This window comes from Triplophysa rosa, unplaced genomic scaffold (assembly GCF_024868665.1).
Source record: "Triplophysa rosa unplaced genomic scaffold, Trosa_1v2 scaffold211_ERROPOS241140, whole genome shotgun sequence".
In the NCBI taxonomy this organism is placed as follows: domain Eukaryota; kingdom Metazoa; phylum Chordata; class Actinopteri; order Cypriniformes; family Nemacheilidae; genus Triplophysa; species Triplophysa rosa.
Window position 1 is genome coordinate 42,764 of NW_026634227.1, and position 19,118 is coordinate 61,881.

Below are 19,118 nucleotides of genomic sequence, written 5' to 3' on the forward strand. Positions count from 1 at the left end.
TGAATGTTTTGCTTATAATCAATATGTTTTATGTACAGCTGCTTTGTAACAATGAAAATTGTCAAAAGCTCTATATAAATAGAGTTGACTTGACTTTTTCACGTGTCACTTGGCACGACTTTCAATTTACAGACCGCGTCTCAAAACATTTATATATTTATAAACCAGTGGCGATCCATGACTCCTCTTCCTGGGAAGCATTAATGCGGAGTTCGGCAAAACATGTATTTAGCCCGTCATGTCTGTGGCGTGTCATTTCAAAATACGTGCCTGCTGCAGACGCGTCGAAACGGTTTTTAATAAAAGAGATGCTCGCATTTGCTAGATACTTGCTTAGTCTCAGGTGTAATCAGAGTTAAGTATTAACGCAGTTTCTTCTGAACGCGAGCGTCTCTTTTATCATAAACCCTTTTGACCCGTCTGCAGCAGGCGCGTATTTTGACATGATGCGTGATGCACATAGGTTCACGTGAAGCGCTGAAGACGTATTTTGAACTCCTGCTTCCCCTGAAGAGGAGGCACCGATCGCCAATGTTATAAACTGATATCACAGGAAGTTGTTCGTATTTTACAAGGTGGCTAACCCAAACCCTAAAATCACAGGCGCAAAGGTTGATTTTGTTAAAACGTACGCATTTTACATGGTGGCAAATTAATGATAAAGGCTAATCAAATCATAATAAACATACGAATGAGATCATACAAATTCACATAAATGAGCCATCACCTAAAATAGGTTCAAATTCCCGTCAGACTGCATTGATGTTTGTTTATATATGAAAGATACGGTTGTGCTCAAAAGTTTTCATAACCTAGGTAAATAAGAACAAGGATGGCTCTGAAAATAAATCCGCATCTTTAAGCCTTTGGATATTTTCTTGAAAAATGTTACAAAAATCTAACCTTATATTTGAGAATACGAATTTTAAATAGGGGTGTGTCATTATGAAATAAATGTGATTTTCTCTAATACACAACCTCTTATTTTTGCCAAAATAACAGCTCTGCGTCATTGTTCACATGTACACTGTATAATGCCTGGAGAACACCTGACAAAAGATTGAAACAATTCCTCTCTAGAGAATTGATCCAGGCCCTTCAGATTTGCAGCTCTACGTTGGTAATTCTCCTCTTCACGAGTTTGAAAAGTAACTGACACTACTGGAACTTTAAACAGGATGGGTTCTTTGGTCAGAAGAGGAGGTTGTAAAAGGGTATGAATAATTACACTGACCAAAATTATAAACGCAACGCTTTTGTTTTTGCCCCCATTTTTCATGAACTGAACTCAACAAATAACTCAAGACTTTTCTATGTACACAAAAGGCCTATTTCTCTCAAATATTGTTCACAAATCTGTCTAAATCTGTGTTAGTGAGCACTTCTCCTTTGCAGAGATAATCCATCCACCTCACAGGTGTGGCATATCAAGATGATGATTAGGCAGCATGATTATTGCACAGGTGTGCCTTAGGCCACAATAAAAGGCCACTCTAAAATGTGCAGTTTTCTCACACAGCACAATGCCACAAATGTCGCAAGTTTTGAGGTAGCGTGCAATTGGCATGCTGACTTCAGGAATGTCCACCAGAGCTGTTGCCCGTGATATGAATGTTCATTTCTCTACCATAAGCCGTACATCCAACCGGCCTCACAACCGCAGACCACGTGTAACCACACCAGCCCAGGACCTCCACATCCAGCATCTTCATTCCGTGACCTGATTGAGTCTCCAGCTAGGCAGCAACTACACATTTTACATTTATGCATTTGGCAGACGCTTTTATCCAAAGCGACTTACATTGCATAATACTATACATTTGTTTCTAAGTATGTTGCTAACGCCATGCTCTTACCACTGAGCTACAGGAAAGCTGTAATATCAGTTTCTCCGGGTCATTCAACAGTTTTATCCCATGTTCATTATAGCTATGATAGAAAACACTAGTATGACTTAACATATTAAGTAAATACATTTTATGCACAGATTTGACTGTAGCATGCAACGTTTTTCAACTTTGAAGTCCATTATAAGGAAACTGCTTAATGTGGATCAAGGCAGCGATGAACTAAAACAGAATTTTCTGTTATTATGTTGATGTTTGATATCAGTGGTAAATAAATGTATTAAAATAATTTGGTTATACATGGTCATCGTTTCGGTATTAAGCCACGAAGTTGCTTTCTTATAATGGATGTCTTTGGGGAGGACAAAAGTATGTCTAAGGATTATTATAATCAAATAACAGTTCAGTATTGCAATTAAGAGACATGTAAGTGTGGCGATACAAGGTAAATTAAACAACTAAAGCAATAATAACAGACTACGCCACCCCAGAGATATTACTGGGATATCGCCATAACAAAGCAAGGCTCACAGATTCAAGTCAGATGGAGACAGGCATGAGACATAAGTACAAAATAAGAATCTCTTTATTAAATACAAAATAAAAGCAACATCACACTTGGATTTCTCCACGTTATAAACAACAGAATAAATAAATAAAAATAAAGTCAACAAAACTCAGGAGTTGGGGAATTGGCAGCTTCACTTCTTTGGGAGGAACGACGATATTCTTCTGTCTGAAAGCACAAGAGGACACCGCAACACATGTTCACTCACACCATAGAAAACACACTGCAACGCAATAGGGAGCACAGCAAACTGTAACGAGCGCCACCTCCTAAAAGTGAAAAGCAAGAATAAGTGTAGATCCTTCCTGTCAATTGCCACCCCAACTCTAAAGGAAAAAATAAATAAAACAAAAACAAAATCACTTAACACATACTTGCAACTGCACAGAAGTTCATGGTGTACCACTGAACATCAAGAGCATTGCTAATTGAAAGCATCTCAATTAAGAACAAAATAGCATCCACAGCAAGGTCAGCATGCTTCTGAAACCAAAAGCTACAAGTGCAGTTGCATGCCAACAAAGAACAAAAACAAAGAAACACTTTGTTGCAAAAAAGTCCTCAAGAAAAAAAATAATGATAAAAAAAACAAACAACAAGCACAATGGTGACTACAGTGCGTCGTTTCAGCACACGGAGTAAATCTTAAAATCTTCCTGGCAGGCGGAAACAGTTGGGCCACAGCAGTAGGAAAAAGTTGTAGCACTTAGCAGCTGTCAACAAACGTAGAGCCGGTCCACAGACGATATACTCCACACCGCTCTAGCATGCGGAAGCACAGAGAGGGAAAGATGCAAAGCAGAGCAGCCGCCGGTCTGGATTAGCAGCGCAGCAAAACAAAGGACTGTTTGATAGAGGGGAAGTTCATAGCAGAGTATAGATATTTCAGCTACAAGCCTCATACGCAGTGGAGGCTGGTGCTAAAAATATTTGGGGGAGCGCAAACAAACTGAAAATCCAACTGTCAGTAATGCAGGACTATAAATAGCCATTAATCAGGTGATGTATCAGTATTACAGTCAATGTTAATACATGCAAATAAATGTACTATGAATCAGTGAATTTGAATTGAATGTGGGTTTATTATCAGTAATGAAGTAATCAAGATAATCATTAAAAAAAAAACACAACACACTATAGTTACCTAATCATTGGCCAGTAACACTATTTCAAAATACATTTTGCTCTCCTTTCTGACTTGCAAATTTCTCAATGACCTTCTGGTTAAAGTCAATGATCTCAGTCACCATTCTCTTCTCCATTGACAGCATGGCCAATGCATTTAGCCTCTCCTGGGTCATGCTATTTCTCAGAAAAGTCTTGACTCTTTTAAAAGTTGAGAAACACCTCTCAGCCTCTGCTGTGGTCATGGGTGTGGTGATGAGGATCTTTAGGAGAGTGACAGTGTCTGAAAAGACTTCTTCAAGATTGTTCTCCTTAAACAGCTGCAGTAGGTCCACAGCACCACAACAGGTTCTGAACTCTTCCTTGCAGTAAATGAGACTAAGCTCTGTCTTTAGCTTACTCCCATTGAGCACTGGATAGGCCTTCAAAGTCCTACTCAGTGAATTTCAGGAAACGCCACTGTGTACCGTTCCATGCAGAAGCAGAACCGTTTCATGGTGTGTTGGAGTATGGTGTCACAGACCTACAGAGTGAAGGACAAAAACAAAAATGATGTAGTGATGACAAAATGTCAATTTCAACTGCAACATTTAAAATGATCAGTTTTAAGTTATAGAGAGATGGAGACCAGTTTCAGTGTTTGAATCCCTGATTTATCCAAACTTCATACATATGGACTAGACAAACATGCCAAGTTTCATGCATTTCTGATGCTTAGGGCGCTAATAACAATTTTTTATTATCAGCCATTTTCAATTCAATCAGATAAAGAGAATATGAAGGCTGTAATACTATCTTTTTCCACTAGAGGAAACCTAAGAATAACAAATCTATTTAGATCACAATTTAAAGACTATGAAAATGGTTAAATAGATTGACTTGTAGTAAAATATGCATTGCAAATAAATGTAGTATAGTTTCATAAAGTTTAATAAAGCCCAATATCAAAGGATCTACTCTTTGCTACAATATTTAAGCAAAACATGTATAAACTCAAAGACATGAGAACACATTTAGTACCCAAAGAGGGTAAATGAAACAATGCCGTTTAACTTGTTGTTAATATTTACTTATAAAAACTGCAGAGTAACAAGGACTAGAATAAACTTACCTCTGTTGCAATCTGTTCATGGACCTCTGGACTAAGCGACCGCCGCCTCTTTGGTTGAGAAGCTCCTTCACTGCTTTGGTTAACCAGAGAATGTAAAGAATTTCTGCGAAGGATTAAGAAAATGTATGACTAATAACAATAATAATGATAACAAATACAAAAGGAGGAATACAGCTGCTACCTGATCTTCTGAATGTCCTGCTGGATGCTGCCCTTAATGTGGACTGAATCTATGTCCTTCTTCTGGAGTTTGGCATACAGGATTTCGACGTGTGGCATGATGTTGTGGAAAAGTTGTAGAAAAAAATTAAAATCCTGATCCTCCAGCAGTATGGCAAAGCCTCCTGCCTCTCTGGTGGTAACAGGGTCAAAGTCACCTGAGTCTCGAATAGTTTCAAAACAGCGAATGAGGCCCTCTTTGTGCTCAAACACTGTATTGATGGCACGGCTGTGGAAGTTCCATCTAACACTGCTTGATGTTGGTAGTCTATGGGCAACTACTTTATCAAGAACATCCGTGCGCTTGGGTGATCTTGAAAAAAAGATGGCAAATCCTCCAAGGTTAGAAAAATAAATTCTAACTTTGGGAATGTGAGAAGTGGCCTTTTGCATTATTAGATTGATGCGCATAGCAGTGGATGTAATGGGCATTTGGGTACACATCTTGAATCTTCCTTTGAACACCTGCAGTGGCACCCCTCATCACGCTGGCTCCATCATACACTTGGGAGATGAGTTTACTCTTCTGATCCTCTGGAAGGATGACAGTAAGATGCTCTTTTAGTGCTGTAGCAATGGAATCAGCTGAATGCAGATGAATAAAAGCAAAAAACCTCTCCTGCACGTTGCTTTTGCCATCAATGTAGCGCAGCACAAGCACAAGTTGGCACTGTGTGGCAATATCGGTGGTCTCGTCGGCCTGGATTGATAGAAAATTGCTGATTTGTGCTTCTTGGATTATGTGTTCCCTCATAACAGACAACATACAGTCCAACAGCTCGTTCTGCACGGTTTTCGAAGTTCCCTTAAACACAGTGGCATTCTCGAGGTTCTCTTTCAAAACTCCATCAAGAGTGGCAACAAAGTCGACCAAGCCACTGAATATCACAGGGTTATCTGAGCTTTCGCTCTCATTGTGGCCACGCAAAGACAGTCTATTACACAGTCTATTATTCTAGACAGGATGTGTCGATTTTTTGTGACCTCTTCATTGTGCCTTCTAATGCCAATCCTGTAGCCTTCATCTAGCTGTTCAGCAATGCTAAGCTTCCCAAAAAACTGGAGCCTCATAGCGTTGTCAAGATGGCTGCAGCTACTTTCAAGTCGCTTGCACTTATCAGATGTTTTAAATCGCAAACCCCTGTTGTTGTCCAGAACGTTTCGGTGCCAGGACTTTGAAACAGCAAACAGGGAAAAGAATAAAAGGCATGACTTACATTGCATCTAGCTAGCCAACTCCGTTTTCCATAAGAAGTGCCGGAAAAGCACCGAGTGTAAGATCCAAGCTCCTTGATCCGTTTTTTCTCTTCATCCGAACGCCTTTGGAACGGGTATTCTTGTAAAGATAAAATCGAATTTTCTTTTATCTCGAGATAATTTCGCTTGCTTCTACATTAATCAGTACCTGTCAGTCAAATGACAATCTGCTGAGCGGTAATGAGAGGCGTTAAGAACGGTCCAATCACATGAGGCCAAAAACATAAAAACAATATTGATTCGCTTACAACAAAAGTGGGAGGGTTTGAAACAAGCCAATTAGACGATTTGAAACAAGCCAATTAGAGCTCAGCCTCAAATCACATGCTTTTCAAAAATGTGCGCACCTACTCGTTTGTCTGGCGCCCTGCACACACGTATGAACAAAATAAAATTTTGATTTTTTAATAAATGATAATATGACTAACGGTGTAATAGTACGACTAAATATTGTATTTCGTTATTAATTTGCGATATATATTAAACTTATTGTTGGCATATTAAAGTAGCTTTCTTCTCTAGCTAACTTTAAGGGGGCAGTGCCCCAGCGCCCCCTATTGACCGGCCACCACTGCTCATACGCAACAGTTACCCACTCCGTCAGCCCACCGCAATGAACTCCAGGCGTATTAAACACCTAAGGACAGGCCCGGATTAAGAATTCAGGGACCCCTGGCCACAAGTGTCTTGTAGACCCCCCCCCCATATACATAAACATATTCATTTTTCTAAGAATAAAAGGGCAGACTTTGTCAATGATTATACTATAAGAGTAATTTGTCCATTTGTTCAACTTTATTTGTGTAACAAGCACTTCGCGACTCACGTTCTTATGTAAGCGTGTAATGGTAAACGGCATTAACGAATATTAGTTATACTGTTACGAGTCTGTGTAAGTAAACATTTTGCAATGTATGTAAAAGCACTCTGGATTTTCTAATAACTTAGGCTAAAAATCGGTAAATTAAGGCAGATAGACCTGATCAACATCAATATAAAATTAATTATTGGCGAAGACACACCAAATACATGTAAAAAAACTCTTACCTTTTTAAGATTTTAAAGACAACCGTGAGGGTATTCTAACTTAACCTATATCTTATATTCACAACAAAGTCGTTCTCATTTACATCTTTTCAGTTTCTATAAAAAGCGGCGATTTTGGCTATATTCTTTCACACAGCCTCTGTCATGGTAACCATGTGCATATTTACAGACGAAATGGGTTCATGTTTACACATTCAAACAGTCGATAACAGTGACAGGTTGTTGGAAATGCTGTTTTGTACTAATTTTATTCAGGAGTCACCTGTGGAATGTGCTGCTTCTTCCTGCCGCTCAATGAGACGATCCCTGCGCGGGGAAAGAGAGACCTTGCGCTCGCGGGGGACATTTTCCCACTGAAAGCTAAAGTTTATCGGAAAGTCGCTTGATTTATCGCATTGTGCTTCTGAACAAAAGCTGCTAAAGGGCTTGTAAAAGTTATTAAATCAAGAGACAGACTTGCGTACGTTAGAAACACGGTTTTGTGTGCGCACTTGCGTGTGTGCGGCCAGAGAGGCACACGGCAGAATGAATATAGCGAAAACAGTTTCTCCCCCTTTCTTGGGCCCCAAGCACGTATGGGCCCCTGGGCCTGTGCCCATAATGCCCATTGGATAATCCGGCCCTGCCTAAGGACAGATGTATATGTGACCCTGGACAACAAAACCAGTTTTAAGTAGCACGGGAACATTTTTAGTAATCGGCAAAAATACATGGTATGGGTAAAAATTTATGATTTTTCTTTTTGCCAAAAATCATTAGGATATTAAGTAAAGACGGTGTTCCATGAAGATATTTTATAAATTTCCTATTGTATATGTAAAAAAACTTTTTGTGAGTGGATGGCCTGCTACAGTGCCTCAGATTAATAACTTCAAAGGCGATTTTCTCAATATTTTGATTTTTCTGCACCCTCAGATTCCAGCTTTGTAAATAGTTGTTGTTCCGCCAGATAGTGTCCTATCCTAACAAACCATATATCAATCGATAGCTTATTTCTTCAGCTTTCAGATGATGTAAAAATCTCAATTTCGAAAAATTGACCCTTAAGACTGGTTTTGTCGTCCAGGGTCACATATGTGGAAAGACAAAACAATAAACATAAGTAACAACAACTACACAGCATACGAGGCTCGGTATCACAACATACTTGTACAGCTGGCAGAAATCACACACACACTCCTCATAACCCCACGGCACCCATCGCTACAGGCATACTGGTTAGTTCCACCTAAACAAATAACAGCCCTATAACACAATAGCATTAATGTAAAACTAACCAGCTCACCGGCGAGCAGCTCCTACCTATTGGACGATTACGCAGCAACCCAGAAGTTAGTGACGCACATCTAGGCAGCACAAACGCGACTTGGTTATAGCGCACCTGAACCGAGTCTAATTACACCCCCCATTTGTCACATGCTTGCCCTGCACGAGAGGCTGCAGCCCCTTCAGTGCAAGTAGCACAGCCAACAACTCTAGGCAGTTGATGCCAACGCAGGCGGGGGCCCGTCCACCGCCCCGACACTGCGTGCCCGTTGCACACGGCACCCTAACCCTGCAGGGAGGCATCCGTCGTTACCACGACGTGCCTTGACACCTGCCCTAGGGGGACCCCTGTCCGCAAGAAGGTCATTGAAGACCAGGGGGTCAGGGTGCGTCGGCAAAAAGGCGTGATGACCATACGCCTGCTGCCGGTGTGCCACGCTCTCCAGGGAACCTGACTCTGCAGCCAGTGTTGGAGCGGTCGCATGTGCATCAACCCGAGGGGGACCGCCCCCCTCGAGGACGCCATGTGCCCCAGGAGCCTATGAAATTGTTTCAGGGGGACACATGAAGTGTTTCAGGCAGTTCAACACTGACTGAGCGCGCTTTCTAGTCAGTCGCGCTGTCATGGAGACAGAGTCGATTTCCATACCGAAAAAGAGGATGCTCTGCACGGGGGAGAGCTTGCTCTTTTCCCAGTTGACCTGTAGTCCCAAACGATGTAGATGCCGGAGCACCAATTCAATTCAATTCAATTTTATTTATATAGCGCTTTTCACAATGTGCATTGTTCCAAAGTAGCTTTACAGGAGCAAATAAGAAAAACACAGAAAGGTAAAACACAGCACAGTGCATGGTGTTTATAGACCAAGCAAGATCATTCTAATAAATAATATCTAATAAATAAATGAATAAATAAATAAATGCAGTCTCCTGGTGAGCAAGCCAACACTGCACTGCTCTGCTGTGGCGAGGAACCCAAACTCCAATGATGAATAATGGAGAAAAAAAAAAACTCGGGAGAAACCAGGCTCAGCCGGGAGGGCCAGATCTCCTCTGACGTGTCATAGCTGCACTCAGTGACCCCGACCAAAGCCACCGAGCAACGTCCACGAAGAACAGGGAGAGCCCACGAGCCGCGACCCATGAAGCCCCACCCGCTGAAACCGTGCAGGTCCAACCCAGTCCCATTCCGCGATCAACAACAGACAACAGAGGAACAACCAGGGAAAAGTAGTAATGGCATAATTAACTTTATTCCTCTGTTGTCCGACATCGACCACAAAACAAGACCAACCAGACCAGACCCACACAGTCCCAACAAATGAAACACCCTGAACCACAACCAACAAGCCCCCCCACTCCCTACAACACCCACCCAGCTACCTCCAATCAAAGTCACTGAGTGCAGCCATAACTTCAAACTGCTGTCATGTGATGTAAGTTTAGCATTAAATACCAAGTATTGTAAATTTAGCATTTATGTGACAGGTAGTCCGTCTTAGCTCTCGGTTGGGGATGGAAATGTCTGAGCTGGGCCGGCCAGATGGTCGCCTTTTTCTTGGGTGGTGATGGAATTGCCTTGGATGGAGCTGGGATGGTCAGTCAGTCCACAGGCTCTCGCAGGAGGATGGCACGGGATTTTCCGATGTAGCTGGCGTAATCTCTAGTTGTGGATGGGCATATGACGTTCATCTGGGCCTGGCGGAATCTCTCCCTACCTCGGGATGGGCATCCCGAGGCGAGGGCAGAACGAGAATAATTAGCGTAGCTGCTGTTCATTAGCTATGTATTAGTGAATGCTTGGCTGAAAAGATGTCTTTAATCTAGATTTAAATTGGGAGAGTGTGTCTGACCCTCGAATAGTATTGGGGAGGCTATTCCAGAGTTTAGGTGCTACGTATGAGAAAGCTCTGCCCCCTTTGGTGGATTTAGTTATTCTAGGTGTTATCAAAAGTCTGGAGTTTTGAGATCTTAGAGAGCGTGATGGGTTGTAGTGTGGTAGAAGCTCTGTTATGTAGGTAGGGGCTAAACCGTTTAAGTCTTTATAAGTAATTAAAAGAACTTTAAAGTTAATACGATACTTAATGGGTAACCAGTGAAGGGTTGATAACATTGGGGTTATGTGATCGTATTTTCTGGACCTTGTTAGAACTCTGGCAGCTGCATTCTGATCTAACTGCAGTTTGTTTATTGATGCTGCAGGACAACCACTAAGCAGTGCATTACAGTAGTCAAGTCTTGAGGTCACAAAAGCACCAGGTCCCTGTGTGTACACAACAGATCTCGCGAGTGCGCCAAGTTGAGCCAGTCATCGAGATAGTTTAGTACCCGCACACCTCTTTCCCTGTTGGGAAGGAGGGCGGCTTCCATGATCTTCGTGAAGAACCGTGGAGACAGGGACAGACCGAAGGGGAGGACCCTGTACTGACATGCCCGCCCCTCGAAAGCCGAGGGAGGATCAAGACATGAAAGTAGGCGTCCTTCAGGTCGATTGCCATGAACCAATCCTGACATCTGACAGACGTCAGGATGCGCCTCTGCGTTATCATCCTGAATGGCAGCTTGTGTAGGTGACACCTTTCTTTGGGACAATGAAGTACGGGCTGTAAAACACGTTGAACATCTCGGCTGGAGGGACGGGCTCGATCGCTTCCTTCGCCAGAAGGGTTGAGGTAGAGGGGATGCCCCGAAACTTGGGCGGGCGTCTGGCAAACTGGATCGCCTTCCCTAGCCACCGTGACGGCCTGGGAAGCCGAAGCCAGGCTCCCAGGAACCGAGACAGGGGGACTAGGGGTTCGATTTGCTTCATTGTCCCCGCGGGGGGGGGGTTCGTTCGATGGCTAGCAGTACGGATCCCTCGCCGTTGGGAGGCTCCCGGGGAGGAGATCGGCTCTGCTGTTTTTCCTGCCTGGCGATTACGCAGCTCAACGCACTGTCTGACTGAGAGTGCTGAGGGCTGGTGATTATACTCAACATTGCTCCTTGCCGTGATGCAACGTCGAGTTGCCGTCCACCGTCATGCCGAGCCCGCGGCCTGCCGCCATGTGGTCCTCCGCCAGCTGGACGGCCTGGGACAGCGATGCCGGCCGGTGGCACTGGACCCACCGGGCCGTCTCCGTGGGTAGTCGACCCACGGACTGCTCGAGTACTACCCGCTCCACGACCGTGTCGACATCGCCGTCGTCGTCCAGCAACCATTTGCGGCAGGCGTCCCGGAGCCGTTGGGCGAACACGAAGGGCTGGCCGCCATCCCCGAACTCCAGCGACCGGAAGCGCTGGCGCTGCTGCTCTGGGGTCAGTCCGACACGCTGGAGGATCGCCTTCCGGAGGTCCGTGTAGTTCAGGAGGTTCTGAACCGGCAGCTGTTGAGCCGCGAGCTGGGCTTCCCCTGACAACAATGGAATAAGTCGGGCGGCCCAGCCACCGCGGGGCCAGCCAGATACCTCCGCGGACCTCTCGAAGAGCTCAAGGAAAGCCTCCGGGTCGTCCTGAAGCCCCATCTTATGCAGCAGCACGGGAGCCGACGGGCCGGCGGCCGCTGGTGTCCCTCCGGTTTGCCCACCCTGGGTAATCCAGCCCCGGAACAGCTCGCGGTCATCCGTCTGGGCCTGGAGGAGCAGGTGGAACCTTTTCTCCTGCTCCTTCTGTAGGTCCAGCAGAGCCTGATGATGCTCCTGGTGGAGTCCCGCGAGCGCCTAGATGACGTCCGCAAACGGCAAGGTTGGCGGGGTTTGCATAACGGTGGTGTTCTCCTTCCTCCCGGGTTTCGGCACCACTGTAATACGATTCGCGATAATGGAAGGAAGGAGACAGGGTCGGCGTAGCTGGTAAGAGATTTATTAACTCAAAAACAAAACACAAAGCAAAAGGAAATAATATTTAAGTTGGCCTCCTGGCACAATCGCTCGTATTCTCCCTACAGCCTGGGTCTCTCTCGCTCCAGCTCTCTCGGTCTCTCGTCCTGTATCGCCTCGCTTCTCTCTCCCTTTGTCCTCCGCTCTTGTTGGCTTTTATTCTCCTCTCGCCAATCACTGAAACAAGAGACAGGTGTTTATGATCATCCTTTGCCCTACTTCTTTCCCGCCGATCTCCCGTCCCTTTCTCCCCAGACCTCGCTGGACCACGCCCCCCTCGCCACACTGACCCACTAGCGATGTAGTGGCTGGGGTCGAATTGCCGTCCACCGTCGTGCCGAGGGTGGGAGCGGCTGCAATGACAACCCAGAGAGAGAGGAAACTCTTTAGTAAGTGGGCCCCGGGGGTGCCAGCAGATGGTGAGACGGGGCAGAAACCGTCCCTATCTGACCCACCAGCGATGTAGTTGCTGGGGTCGGGCCCGATGGTAAACTCGATCTCCCTGGGGTCTTCCCGTCGGGGCAGCTTCGCTTTCGCCGCGGCTACTGACAGGGTGATGGTCTCCTCTTCGATGTCTCTTCCGGGGGGGGCCGCCTGAGTGGGGGACGCCGGAGCCGTAGGGCGTCGAAGAGGACGGTTACGTATGGTAAGATGTACTTGTGTGAACATATCTTGGATATCATACACACACCTACAAATCTTTTCATAACTATTTACTAGTGCTGGGCAACGAATAACATTTCTAATCGCATTAATCGCATGACTTTTCTGTTACTAATCATGATTAATAGCATTGTTAAGCGTAAAATTCAATAATAAATTTAAAAGTAGTGTGTAGTGCACTTTTATTTCAAAATTACTGCTATATGAACAAATGTGCAATAAGAATGTGCAATCAACACTGACTGAGCGCGCTTTCTAGTCAGTCGCGCTGTCATGGAGACAGAGTCGAGTTCCATACTGAAAAAGAGGATGCTAGTGCTGGGCAACGAATAACATTTCTAATCGCATTAATCGCATGACTTTTCTGTGATTAATCACGATTAATAGCATTGTTAAGCGTAAAATTCAATAATGAATTTAAAAGTAGTGTGTAGTGCACTTTTATTTTAAAATTACTGCTATATGAACAAATGTGCAATAAGATTTGGTTTGCAAACACTTTAAATAAATAATGTGCTTTTTTACAACAACATATTTCTTGTAAATCTCAAATTAAACATTAATGTAATAACATTAAATATAAAACCAAATCTATCTGCCACTGCCAGGGCATTAACGTTCGGTCTAGTTTGATATAGAAAAACAAGTTATAATGATTATTGATTTTATTGCTTATACATAAACTCTCTTTCAACACAAGGTGTACTGTATTTAAATCTTTAACAACTAAATTATTGTATGCTACTTTTTACGTTATCTTAACAATTCATATAAGGAGAACACAATTCCTTCCATATGAATGCTTGATGAACATTATAAACAGAGATCTGTATTATGCTGCTGCCCCTTTAAGAGCACTTTATTCAGATATACGGATCTAATATACCGTGAAGCGTTCGTTTTGTTTCCCAGCTGTTAACGTCATAAAACAGATTACTTTTGCATGGACCCTTGCTAATATGGGAATTTTGACCTAATGTTGTGTTTATTTGTCTGTTTCAGAGTAAGAAGACATAAAAGAGAACGTCTTGGTTACGGATGTATCCTCAGTTCCCTGATGGAGGGAACGAGACGTTGTGTCGAGCCGACAGATGGGGTTCGCTCTTGAGAACCTATCAACTTCTGACTAGTTTAGAAAATGCCAATGAAATTGGCGAATGAAATTTGAATGCCGGACTCTGCCCCCGGATATCCGGGTATAAAAGGGAGACGGCGTGCTGTATTCATTCACCTTTTGGTCTGAGGAGCCTGAGCATCCCTCGACCGCTGCGGCGGGCGGCCAGCGTTGTGGCAAGAAGGACACAATGTCTCGTTCCCTCCATCAGGGAACTGAGGTTACATCCGTAACGAGTCAGACCTGGGCGAGTCAGACGTGAACGCTAGCGCGAAATTGTAACCGTCCAGTGGAGAGGAAGGGGGTCCCAGAGCTATAGAAGAAAAAGTGGGAAGCCCCTGCCACTGGCCGTCACGGGCGGAGGCCTTGATTCTCTAACAACGAGAAGCTGCCCGGCACCGTAAGGGCCACTGGGTAAGCATTATTCCACCCTGGGGGAAAAAGCTAGAGAGACCACTACCTACCATAGGGAGGAATTAGTGGAGACACCACATGGTCTCACCATCAGGGGAGAACTCATGGGAAAATGTGCGGACTGAAAGAGTTAACCGCAAGGTGGAAGTCCACCTAGGTAAGTCATGTGTTGCCGAGGTGGGAACAATTCATGAGGATACATCAGATGGAACCGCCCATGGGGGGGGGGTTACCACGTCTGGAGCACTAGTTCCGGCTAGAGCTATGTGGTAGATAACTCAACTGTTCCCCGGCCTAAGGGGGCAGGGCTGCTCTGCCCAGCCTGCCCTCAGGAAGGTGCTTAGTGATGGATGGAATGCCTGTTCTTTACCCAGTGGGGAAGGCACTGTTAGGTGGTTGCCCTGCAGGCTTATTACAAAAACTCCAACTGGTCCAAAACGCAGCAGCTCGAGTTCTTACACGTACAAAAAAGTATGAACATATTAGCCCGTTTCTGTCAACCTTGCACTGGTTACCTATAAAGCATTGCGTTAACTTTAAAATCTTGCTTATTACCTATAAAGCCCTACATGGTTTAGCTCCTCAATACTTGAATGAACTCCTTTTGTATTACAGTCCTTCACGTGCATTACACTCTCAGGCGTCCTGTCAGTTGGTAATACCTAGAATTTCAAAATCAAGTGCAGGTGGTAGATCCTTTTCCTATCTAGCACATAAACTTTGGAATAGTCTTCCATGCACTGTCCGGGAGGCAGACACACTCTGTCAGTTTAAATCTAGACTAAAGACGCATCTCTTTAATCTTGCATACACTACACTTCCATAATATAAATCCTCTGAGGGTTTAGGCTGCATTAGTTAGATCAACCGGAACCAAAAACACAACTGATGTACTTGTTGCATCAAAGTGTGCAGAACAGTACTCTACTCTCAGCCAGTCTTGTCTCATTGTTCCAAGGTTACCACAGCGAGCAGGATGCAGTTCATGGCCTGACCTGATGGTAGAGCAGAGAATGGGAAGCGGCGAACTGACAAGAGCTGAGTTGATAGAGCTGGATAAAGAAGGACGCGGTCACCTGACACGTCTTCATGGCCTGACCTGATGGTAGAGCGAAGAATGGGAAGCGGCGACCTGACATGAGCTGAGATGATAGAGCTGGATAAAGAAGGACGTGGTCACCTGACACGTCTTCACCACAAAATTTCAAATGCTATTAGATTATTAATGATAATCTTAAACTATAATTTACCTTATTAGTAAGTTTATTTATTTTATTTAGCCTTGTTGTGCAAGCTCTCTGGAGCTTGTGCAGAGGCAGCAGCTTTTGCCAGACGAGAACTGGAATCCCCTGGTTGGGTCTGGGTTCTCCTGAGGTTTTTTTTCTCGATTAGAGTTTTTGGGTTCCTCGCCACCGTTTGCATACTGTTTTTTGCACTATTTGCCTGGCCGGGGGGGCTGCTTTAGAATTTTAAAGTTTTACTTAATTAATATTGCATACAGGAACTTATAGTCTGTTATATTTGACATGTGCTTCTCTCTCCTTTATCTTAAATGTGTGCTCTCACTGAGCGTGTGTGTGCGTGCGTGTCTGTGTGTGTGCGCGTACTTGTGTGTAATGGAAGGGACAGTCCGCTGCACCACGTCGTAGAGCCGGCAGTCTTGTAGCGAAGTCTGTTGATCATGAGCGAAGGCTCCGAAGAACAAAAGGTGAATGAATGAGGCACGCCGTCTCCCTTTTATACCCGGATATCCGGGAGCGGAGTCCGGCATGCAAATTTCATTCGCCAATTTTCATTGGCCTTTTCTAAGAAGACGGAAGTGATTGGTTCTCAAGGACGAACCCCATCTGTCGGTTCGACACAACGTCGAGAGACCGACAGAAAGGGAACTCTGGGTTCACAGCACAGAAGCAGATGTTGACCATTAATTCATTGTTTTTTAATAAATAGTTATTTTTATTTTTGTTTAATAAAAATACAGGAGTGGAACATACCATCTCTTCATCGCCTTCCTGCCCTGCATCTTCCAACTCCAAGTGGACAGGTAAATCAGAAGGCTCAGAGGGGACAGGGGACGCAGACTGTGGGAGGCTATGTGCCAGAACACTGGTGTCAGGGACCAATGAAGGCATTGAGGAGCCCAGGACAGAGGTGACACTGCTTGTGACTGGGGTGAAAGAACCCAGTGTCAGTGTGGACAGTGGTGACAGAACAACATCCAGATCTCTTAAGGTGTGATCCTCGTTGATGTCACAGAAGCCCTCATCTTCCTCCCGCTCTTCCACATTGAGGTCATCAAGGAGCTCTGCTGTCTGCTCAGAGTCTGGGTTCATTTCCTGCAGTGCCTGACCAGTCTGAAGGAACAAATACTGGACTCCAATGAGCTCACCTGGAATAAACACAATAAATAAACAGGAATTACATTCAAGTGAGAATTAAATATAATATATAAAGGCTGATATTTTACATAAATGCAGGTTTACACCAATAACAAATTCTCTTACCGGTGTAACGTGCAGGGGGACAAAACGTGGGGACCACTTTCCTGCCAAACAGCTTTTCATAATTTCAGTTTGCACAGTGAAGGAGTTCTCCTGTGTAGCTGCGCAAAGCTGATGGTTCAGATGACAAGGAAGCAGCCTCCCGGTCCTGGTTCCACCTGTGAAGCCCCTCCAGCAGATAAATCTGAAAGTTCAGACTGTTGGCACTGGTCCCTGTAAACAGACACAACAGTGTTAAAGGAGTCTTAAATAAACACGCTTAATGCTTTTTTCTACATATGCATTCTATGTGTGGCAGATACTGTACGTACCTGGGATGAAACAGTTGAGATGCAAGTGAAAGGACTCGAGAGAAGTGGAGCCTCTGGCACATCTGTATGTCCTCAGAAGCACACCACCCTTGGTTAAGGTCCCCTTCTCTGTATAGAGCACCACACCAGGGGGATCTTGGATGCATTTCACATGCTTCTTCTGGACACTCCAGATGTGCTCCATCCTTTCTCTGTCCAGGAGAGGAACACCCAGGAAGTCGTTGACTTGGCTGCTTAGGAGCTCTGTAAGCAGCCTTTCAAGGAGAAGGATGGTAGTCTCCTCCCCGCAGGTCCTCCTCCGACAATGGAGAGCCAACTCTTCCCTCTTAAGGTGTTTGTCGACATCTTCATCTGTCAGCGCAGGCCAACCCTGGGACATCAGCAGCTCTCTCTTGGCTTTGCGGAGCAGAGAAACATCAGCACCATCCCATTCAAAGATGAACGCTGACAGTCGTGACATGAAGATGGGGTAAAGCTGATGGGCGTCGGTTGTACATCCCAAGGCGATCCTGCGCATAAAATGCCAGATGTCCAGCCTTATCAGGAGATCCGGCCATCCACTGAACCTAGCTTTCAGCTTGGTCTCTCCCACCTCAGTGCAGCACCCACAGTCGACGTACAACACGGCAGGTGGATCCACACCGGCCTGCTGGTAGCGTTTCACAAGACCGTCTACCATCTTGTCCAGTCCTGCTCCTTCCTGGGCTGTTAAGACACTGATGAGCACCTGGCCAAACTCGTTGCCAACAGAGGTGAGCCACAGTCCCGTTCCTCTGGCTGTCCCTGCCAGCTTTTTGGTGATCTGAAATAGACATAATTGGGAGCATGTTTAAAATGTAGTAAACATCAAACAGTGTAGAATGCTGAGCATACAATTTTTAAAATACCTTTTTAGTTGAATCCATCTTTAACACTGTGCCGTAAGTGGATGTTATCCTGGCATGGATTTCATCCAGCCTTGTCAGGATGTCTCGGCTGTAAACAGTGAGAAGACACTTCCAGCTTGGCACCACTGTAGGCTTTGGGGGCTCCTGGAATTTTATTGGCAACACTCCAGGGCGGTTGACGAAGTCAACACATTGGGTGGTGTACCGGGCCAGACACTTGAGCCACTCCTCGCTGTGGTTCTCATGCAGCTGTTTGATGACCCGTGTAGGACTGTTGCCTAGGCCACGCTCACGCAGGAATCTAATGACTCTCAGATCACAGGCATACCTAAGGAAAAGCAAAAATCCACACATACAATAATGTTAAATACATCAAGTATTTGCAAATACTGACAGTGGAAGAAAAGTGAACTTACTTCTGCGTGAGGATGACCCGAAACTCAGAGCAATGGCCCAGATCCAGCTGTTGCAGGACAGTCTGACTCCAGGACACATGCGAGGCTTTGCACTTGGTACAGATGAGGGTTTCTGTGACCATGTTGTACATCCTATCGATGTCCAGAACCTGCCGTGCCCTCTTGTGCAGACCGCCTCCTGTAAGCTGATGCTGTCCACAGGCAGGATTGGGACAGAGCACCTTGACCCTCCACAGCTTATATGGCATCCACAGCAAAAGAGCATGGGCGAAAAATCTGTCTGGAGCTGGAGCCTGATTGTACGTAAGTGCTGGCTGTGGTGGGTAATACCAGAGCTGAAGGTTGTCACGGAGCTCTGGCTTTCCTTTGGACCCCATTCTAAAAAGCCTGCCGGCAATCCACCTGTGATCCTCTGGTGGTAAGGTCTCAGACCACAAACGAGGAAGCGAAACTTCAGACGGAGCTTGCAGTGATGCCCCAGAAGGAGCAGTCTGTTAAGGAAAAAAGACAAAACATTT

At 45.0% G+C, this 19,118-nt stretch overlaps 1 protein-coding gene and 1 long non-coding RNA gene across 2 annotated transcripts; both read right to left on the minus strand.

Moving 5' to 3' along the window:
• Positions 1–2,458: 2,458 nt before the first annotated feature.
• LOC130550003 (uncharacterized) lies at positions 2,459–13,022 on the minus strand. The gene is made up of 3 exons (XR_008962305.1): positions 4,833–13,022; positions 4,652–4,754; positions 2,459–4,063 (listed from the first exon to the last, which is right to left on the minus strand). It is a non-coding gene; the product is annotated as an uncharacterized LOC130550003 (long non-coding RNA).
• A 3,738-nt stretch (positions 13,023–16,760) lies between these two features.
• Positions 16,761–19,085, minus strand: LOC130550000 (uncharacterized). The gene is made up of 5 exons (XM_057327334.1): positions 18,601–19,085; positions 18,185–18,512; positions 17,298–18,099; positions 16,990–17,199; positions 16,761–16,874 (listed from the first exon to the last, which is right to left on the minus strand). Exons 1-4 carry the CDS (start codon positions 18,975–18,977, stop codon positions 17,054–17,056), a joined length of 1,653 nt encoding a protein of 550 aa, XP_057183317.1. The 5' UTR covers positions 18,978–19,085; the 3' UTR covers positions 16,761–16,874; positions 16,990–17,053.
• Positions 19,086–19,118: the final 33 nt, after the last annotated feature.

Bases quoted from the DNA above. Each gene is read 5' to 3' on its own strand.
- LOC130550000 (XM_057327334.1), bottom strand. From the start codon at position 18,977: ATGGGGTCCAAAGGAAAGCCAGAGCTCCGTGACAACCTTCAGCTCTGG. The intron at 18,513-18,600 runs GTAAGTTCACTT...GCTTTTCCTTAG, and splicing joins CGGGTCATCCTCACGCAGAA to GTATGCCTGTGATCTGAGAG. The intron at 17,200-17,297 runs GTACGTACAGTA...GTCTGTTTACAG, and splicing joins TCTCAACTGTTTCATCCCAG to GGACCAGTGCCAACAGTCTG.